The sequence below is a fragment of the Otolemur garnettii genome, unplaced genomic scaffold (genome assembly GCF_000181295.1).
Source record: "Otolemur garnettii isolate 467f Iridium unplaced genomic scaffold, OtoGar3 scaffold00007, whole genome shotgun sequence".
Lineage (NCBI taxonomy): Eukaryota > Metazoa > Chordata > Mammalia > Primates > Galagidae > Otolemur > Otolemur garnettii.
Genome location: NW_003852402.1, coordinates 12,170,732 through 12,178,742, shown reverse-complemented (window position 1 = coordinate 12,178,742; position 8,011 = coordinate 12,170,732). Strand labels below are relative to the sequence as shown.

At 43.2% G+C, this 8,011-nt stretch overlaps 1 protein-coding gene across 5 annotated transcripts in view; it reads left to right on the top strand.

Moving 5' to 3' along the window:
* The window catches only part of HMGXB4 (HMG-box containing 4), a 37,444-nt gene that overhangs the window by 20,589 nt on the left and 8,844 nt on the right, over positions 1-8,011 (top strand). For all 5 annotated transcript variants that reach the window (XM_023509470.1, XM_023509469.1, XM_023509467.1 and 2 more), the window contains 4 exons: positions 268-349; positions 1,957-2,021; positions 6,298-6,403; positions 7,594-7,760. In XM_023509470.1, the coding sequence (XP_023365238.1) occupies positions 268-349; positions 1,957-2,021; positions 6,298-6,403; positions 7,594-7,760 (420 nt within the window). The remainder of the gene's footprint in view (positions 1-267; positions 350-1,956; positions 2,022-6,297; positions 6,404-7,593; positions 7,761-8,011) is intronic.

Below are 8,011 nucleotides of genomic sequence, written 5' to 3'. Positions count from 1 at the left end.
AGGAGGATCGCTTGAACCCAGGAGTTTGAGGTTGCTATGAGCTAGGCTGACACCACAGCACTCTAACCTGGGCAACAGTTTGAGACTCTGCCTCAAGGAAAAAAAAAATTAATTTTCCTGTTTAGGAAAGCTGGTTAGTAATTTACAACTCTTCCCTTGAGGGAAAAGTGTAGGTATTTATTCTATTTTTTTTAACCATAGATTCAGGGTTACTAAACTTGGGTTCTAATCAAGTCTTACCCTGTTCTATTTTCTATGTGGCACTAGCCCAAAAAGAAGAATATGTCTGCCTACCAGGTGTTCTGTAAAGAGTATCGTGTAACCATTGTGGCTGACCATCCAGGTATAGGTAAGAACACTCATGGTCTTTAGTGTTTTTACTTTCCATTTGTTATCTCTGGAGCAGTGCAGTTAACTATCAGCAGACAGCTTCTTCCCGTAGTGTTAGCTTAGCTTATAAATCTTGTTCCTTTCCTCAGTTCTGCAAATCACTTCAGATTTTGTCTTAGTTTACCCCATCCACAAAAGAGGTAAGGGTTTTTTACATATTTCTTAAGCTGGCAACATAGGAAACTGTAAGATTAAATGTTACAAAGTATATTACATATACAGATGCAAACAAACACACAGTTATTTATTGCCAAGATTCTACAATTGACCTTTTTTTCTTGGATATAGAGTTGTAACAAGATGCCTAGTGTTATAGCATCATATAGTTACTCCTTGACTTACAAGACCCGTCAAAAGTTGAAAATATTGTAAGTCATAAATGCATTTAATATGCCTAACCTACTGAACAACATAGCCTAGCCTAGCCAATCTTAAAACATTCTCAGAACATTTTCATTAGTTTATAATTGGGCAAAATCATCTAACACAAAGCCTATTTCATAATAAAGTGTTGAATATCTCATGTAATTTATTGAGTACTGTGCTAAAAAGTGAAAAATAGGCTCGGCACCCGTAGTACAGTGGTTACGGCACCGGCCACATAAACACTAAGGCTGGCGGGTTTGAACATGGCCCAGGCCAGCTAAACAACAATGACAATTGCAACAACAAAAAAAACTAGCCTAAAAAGTAAAAAAAAAAAAAAAAAAAATAGCCAGGTGTTATGGTGGATACCTGTAGTACCAGCTACTTGGGAGACTGAGGCAAGAGAATTGCTTAAGCCCAAGAGTTTGCAGTTGCTGTGAGCTGTGATGCCACAGCACTCTACCAAGGTTGACATAGGGAGACTCTGTCTCCAAAAAAAAAAAGAAATGAAAAACAGAATAGTTGTATGGGTATTCAAAGCATGGTTTCTATAGAATGCATATCGCTTTCAACCACTGTAAAGTCAAAAAATGGTGAGTCCAACCACTGCAAGTTAGGGACTGACTATATTTGTCTCTATATTAGAAGTCAGTGAGAAGAGAAAAACACTGTATCACAGACCTTGGGCGAGTCACTTAACTTATACAAATCTCATTTCCCTTTAATGTGTAAAATCCTGCCCTCCCTACTCTACAAGGCTGCCATGAGGCACACAGGAATGTGTTCTTTGAAGCATGAAATTACACATTTGATAGATCATATTACACATTTGATCTGACCTCTCAGAAATTTGGTAAAAACCTGATAGCTTTTATCAAAGTCTATACAACATATTTTCTTTAACTTGATAGGCCTTATATTGTGGGATCAAATTAAAAGACACCAGAAAGATGCCTAAGGAATAAATCCCCAGAAAATAGGCGTGTAAGGATTTGAGCCTGTCTCATGACCACAAAAACCACCCCTTTCCTGGGGAAAAAAAAAAATCAGAAGTGATGAAGTTTGGCTTGGTTTTATGAAAGAATCTTGCAGTATTTAAATCTGATCTCCCAAACCCTTTTTCTAGTTTTTGCACTCACTAGTCTGTTTTGTTAATAGCTAACCCTTTACTATATTGGGTTTTTTACTCTTTTATGCCAGATTTTGGGGAACTTAGTAAAAAACTGGCTGAGGTGTGGAAGCAATTGCCAGAAAAGGACAAACTAGTAAGTATGCCTTCTTACAAGTATATTTTTTTAATGCTTTTTGCCTCCCCAAAATGTGTGACTCTTTTATAGACCAGCCAGCCAGATAGCACTGAAAATAGTGAGAACAATTACAAATTAAAGGAAAGTGGTTTAGTCAACATTAGCACTGTTGATGTCAATTTAATCTAGGTGAGGATTTTTAGCTATAGCTAGACTCTTTTCTAATCTCATCCAATTTTTTCCAACAATGTTACATGTTGTGAGCCAAAAGATGACCTAACAGGCAGAGATTAAAGTGCTGGGTGCAGTGGCTCACACCTGTAATCCCAGTGCTTTGGGAGGCTGAAGCAGGAAGATCACTTGAGGCCAGAAGTTTGAGACCAACCAAAGCAACATAGCAAGAACCCATCTCAATGGCCAGGTGTGGTGGCTCACGCCTATAATCCTAGCACTCTGGAAGGCCGAGGTGGGTGGATTGCCTGAGTTCACAGGTTCAAGATCAGCCTGAGCCATATCGAGACTCATCTCTAAAAATAGCTGGGCGTGGTAGGGAGGCACCTGTAGTCCCAGCTACTCAGGAGACTGAGGCAAGAGAGAGGTTGCTGTGAGCTAACACCACAGCACTCTGCCCAGGGCAACAAAGTGAAACTGTGTCTCAAAAAAAAAAAAAAAGCGGTCCCAGCAAACAATAAACAAGATCACCTAGCAAGTTGTGGTGGTCTGTAGTCCTAACTACATGGGAGGCTCTGGGGCAGTATTATTTTAAGTTACAATTTGCTATAATTGGGCTATCGCACTTCAGCCTGGACAACAGAGACCCTGTCTCAGTCATTCAGAAAATAAAAATAAAGTGTTGGGCAGTGCCTGTGGCTCAAAGGAGTAGGGTGCCAGCCCCATATGCCGAAGGTGGCGGGTTCAAGCCCAGCCCCGGTCAAAAACAGCAAATAAATAAATAAGTAAAAATAAAGTGTTAAGGCTCGGCGCCTGTGGCTCAAGTGGCTAGGGCGCCAGCCACATGCACCTAGGGTGGCGGGTTCGAATCCCCAGCCCGGGCCCACCAAACAACAATGACGGCTGCAACCAAAAAATGGCCGGGCGTTGTGGCGGGCGCCTGTGGTCCCAGCTGCTTGGGAGGCGGAGGCAGGAGACTCGCTTGAGCCCAGGAGTTGGAGGTTGCTGTGAGCGTGATGCCATGGCACTCTGCCCAGGGGGACAGCTTGAGGCTCCGTCTCAAGAAAAAAAAAAAAATAAAATAAAGTGTTAAGAGAAAATCTAAAGTCAGCCATCTACCACAGATACCTAGTAGTCATAGTCAGTCATGGTCAGAGAACTAAGGAAAGTTATCCACTTAATAGTCGCTAAAAACATGGGCGTGTGTTTACTGGATAACCCAGGTCGCTGTCTTCATTAACCATTATCAAGGCCAGGCGCAATGGCTTGCGCTTCTAATCCTGGCACTCTGGGAGGTGGAGGCAGGTGGGTTGCCTGAGCTCACAGGTTTGAGATCAGCCTGAGCCAAACGAGACCTCCTCAAAATATAGCCAGGTGTAGTGGCAGGCGCCTGTAATCCCAGCTACTCAGGAGGCTGAGTCATCTAGCTCAGTGGGTAGGGCACTGGCCACATACACTGGGGGCTAGCAGGTTTAAGCCCTGCCCAGGCCAGCTAAAACAACAATGATAACTGCAACAACAACAACAACAACAAAAAAAAAACAGCCAGGTGTTGTGGCAGTTGCCTGTAGTCTCAGCTACTTGGGAGGCTGAGGCAAAAGAATTGCTTAAGCCCAGGAGTCTGAGGTTGCTGTGAGCTGTTACTCCACGGCACTCTACCCAGGGTGACAGCTTGAGACTCTGTCTCAAAAAAAAAAAAAAATCACTTAAGCCTAAGAGTTTGAGGTTTCTGTGAGCTGTGATGCCACAGTGCTCTACTGAGGGCAACAAAGTGAGGCTCTGTCTCAAAAAAAAAAAAAAACCATTATCAAGTAATGTACCCTACTATCAAGAAGCTAATAAGACAGTGACAAACAGTCATCTTTGCATCATTGACGCTTTCCATTTGAATGAAATGAAGGCAGTATTGGAACAAGAATTGCCATCGTGGTTTAAGGTGCAGCTCATCTAGTTGAACAGCTGTTTATCACCTGTGCATTTACTTCCTGTTTTCCATGCCATTGTTACCGTGCTATTTGAATTGTGAACCAGGAGGTTACAGGGAATGTGTAAACCACATGAGCATATGCTGAGTCAGATATTGGTGCTATGATTTTATATTCAACCTTAGAGTGATCTAAAAATCCATAATGTGGCCAGGCTCGGTGCCTGTAATCCTAGCACTCTGGGAGTCCGAGGCAGGTGGTTGATTGAGCTCATGAGTTCAAGACCAGCCTGAGTGAGACCCTTTCTCTACTAAAAATAAAAAAACTAGCCAGACATTGTGGCAGGTACCTTTAGTCCCAGCTGTTGGGGAGGTTGAGGCAAGAGGATTGCTCAAGCTCAAGAGTTTAAGGTTGCTGTGAGCTATGATGCTACGGCACTCTACCCAGGGCAACAGAGGGAGACTCTGTCTCAAAAAAATAAATAAACAAATAAATAGAAATCACTACTGAGAATTGACCATTAACCTTGATGAATGTTTATAGTTCTCTACTAAAATATTGACATAATCTGTTGAAAATCAGTTCAGTGATCCAACCCCCAGCTTAAAAGTTAGCATTGGCTGTGGTAGTGGCTCACACCTGTAATCCTAGTGTTAGGGGATGAAAGGGGGTCTAGCCTCCTGTCATTGTCAGTCAATATGCAAAGATGGGGATGGGACAGGTCCACCAAACTTTTGTTGGAAGACGGAGATTCTGGAGAACAGTGAGAGTAGCCTCCCTAAGACTGTTCTGTTCTTCCATTCCCAAAATTACAGTTTTATACATTTAAGTTCAAAATGAAGACCGAGTTAACCCTTATCTTAAACCAGAATGGGGGCTCGGTGCCTGTGGCTCAAGCTGCTAAGGCGCCAGCCACATACACCTAAGGTGGCGGGTTCGAGTCCCCAGCCCAGGCCCGCCAAACAACAATGATGGCTGCAACCAAAAAATGGCCAGGCATTGTGGCGGGCGCCTGTGGTCCCAGCTACTTGGGAGGCTGAGGCAGGAGACTCACTTGAGCCCAGAAGTTGGAGGTTGCTGTGAGCGTGATGCCATGGCACTCTACCCAGGGGGACAGCTTGAGGCTCCGTCTCAAAAAAAAAAAAAAAAAAAAAAAAAAACCAGAATGGGCAGAACTCATGACCCATAGTAAACAATGATCATTGTAACTTGAGACCCAAAACAACATTCCAATTCAAAAGTTAATCTTATTCAATCCACCTAAACTACTCAAGATAGGCATCTTTAGGGTAGGAGATAAATTTACAAAACTATAAGAATGGGAGATGGGGTGAAGGTCAGGCAGGAACTAAAGCAACCAGACCATCTGTGTCACGTCTGCCCAGCCTGACAGACTGCATCTTAGTCTCACTATATGTGCTTTCAGTGGCACTCTGGGAGACCAAGGGGGTGGGGGGGGTGATGAGCTAGAGCAAGGCCCTATCGCTACTAAAAAATTAGAAAAAAACTATTCAGGTGTTGCAGCAGGCGCCAGTAGTCAGGTACTGGAGAAGCTAAGGCAAAAGGATCGCTCAAGCCCCATGAGTTTGAGGTTGCTGTGAGCTATGATGCAACGGCACTCTACCCAGGGCAACAGAGGGACACTCTGTCTCAAATAAATAAATAATTAAACAAATAAATAAAAATCGGTACTGAGAATTGACCATTAGCCTTGAGGAATGTTTATAGTCCTCTATTAAGATATTAACATAATGCACTGTTAGAAGTCGATTCAGTGACCCACCCCCCAGCTACCATTGGCTGGATGTGGCGGCTCAAGCCTATAATCTTAGCACTCTGGGAGGATGGGAGGGGTAGATTGCTCGGAGTTGGAGACCAGCAAGAGGGAAGCCCGGTCTCTACTAAAAAAATAAAAATAAAAACTAGCCAGGCGTAGTGGCACATACCTGTAGTCCCAGGTACTGGAGTGGCTGAGGCAAGAGGATCACTTAAGCCCAAGAGTTTGAGGTGGCTGTGAGCTACGATGCCACGGCACCCAGGGCAACAGAGGGAGACACCGTCTCAAAAAAAAAAGGTTAGCATTAACCTTCCATCTTCCCCTTTCTACTGTTGTTTTTTCTTCATTTAGTTCTTTCCTGACTGCTTTCCCTTTCACTTTTTTGTCCTTTTGAATTTATTGTGCACTGGTGTGATTGCAGATTTGGAAGCAAAAAGCTCAGTATCTACAGCACAAACAGAATAAAGCAGAAGCTACAACTGTGAAAAGAAAAGCATCCAGTTCAGAGGGTTCCATGAAACTAAAAGGTAAGTGACTGCATCCCCCTCCTGCTTTTAATTCTTTTCTCTAAAACTCTATGAATTTTCCTTTATTAGTCAGAATTTGGGAGAGTTGCTTATATTTGAAGCAGACCTTGATTCTCAGGCGTCATTATTGAAAATTATAGGCTGCAGGGTCAGACAGGGTGGCTCATGCCTATAATCCTTTTACTCTAGGAGGCCGAGGTGGGTGAATTGCCTGAGTTCACAGGTTCAAGACCAGCCTCAGCAAGTGCTAGGCCCCATCTCTAAAAAATAGCTGGGTGTTATGGCGGGGGCCTGTAGTCCCAGCTACACGGGAGGCTGAGACATGAGACTCCGTTCAGCCCAAGAGTTTGAGGTTGCTATGGGCTATGATGGCATAGCACTCTACCAACGGCAACAAAATGAAAATGTCTAAAAAAAAATGAAAAAGAAAGAAAATTATGGGCTGCAAACAAAGTTGTTCAAATTTAGAAAATTAAATCATAGGTCAGCATTTTTTCTATAAAAGTTCAGAGAGTAACTATTACTTGCCTTGTGTCCCGTGTGCATTCTCTGTTCCATATTTTGTTCCTTTGTTTTTTCTACAATCCTTTAAAAATGTAAAACTTTCCTTAGCTCACAGCTGATGGACCTAAGGAAATTTCACCCCAAAATATGATTCCTTGGTATAGAAAATATTTTCAGTTAAAGGCCATTCATGATCAGAAAGAGGCCTTTCCTCTATCTACCTAAAATCTGAGTAATCTGATCGAGTATCAAAACGAGCTAGTAACTTCCTTATCTCATGCTAATAGGCCTGGCTCCAAGGTCATTTGTAGCACAATACCTGTCTTTCAAGTTAATTTACAAATCAATCTGCTTCCCTCCATCTACACATCCCCCCCATAGCAACTTCTTACTGCACTTCTACTTTCCACATTCTACCCCCCTTCCTTCCAAAAGCCATCTATAAAGCTCTCTGACCATCACTGAGACTGGGTAATCATTCTTGTGTTCCCCCCCTCCCCATGCACATAGTATTTGGAAATAAACCTTTCTCTTATTAATCTACCCTAATTGTGAATTAATTTTTTTAGTGAACCAAAAAAAAAAGAAAAGTGCAGGTTTCGAAGAAATCAGGAAGAACACGTTTGTGGTGTTCAAGGCTGTAAGCAAGTTTTACCTCACTGCCTCACCCCTCCCTCCATTCTCAGCTTCTTCTGCAGTACTGTCACCCCAAAAGAAGTCTCCACCCACCACCATGCTGTTGCCAGCCTCGCCAGCCAAAGCCCCAGAGACGGAGCCCATTGATGTTGCTGCTCATCTTCAGCTGTTGGGAGAGTCCCTCAGTCTCATTGGACACCGCCTGCAGGAAACCGAGGTGGGTGCAACCGGCATTCCGTTCCCTGTGTAATTTATATTATTCATTCATTCATTTCTCATTCCTTTACTGAACAACTATTAATACTTTATGCTAAATTGTGTCAGGTACTCAGGATGCAATGAGAAAGAAAATATAATGGTGGCTCCAGCGCCTGTGGCTCAAGCGGCTAAGGCGCCAGCCACATACACCTAAGGTGGCGGGTTCAAATCCCCAGCCCGGGCCCGCCTAACAACAATGATGGCTGCAAC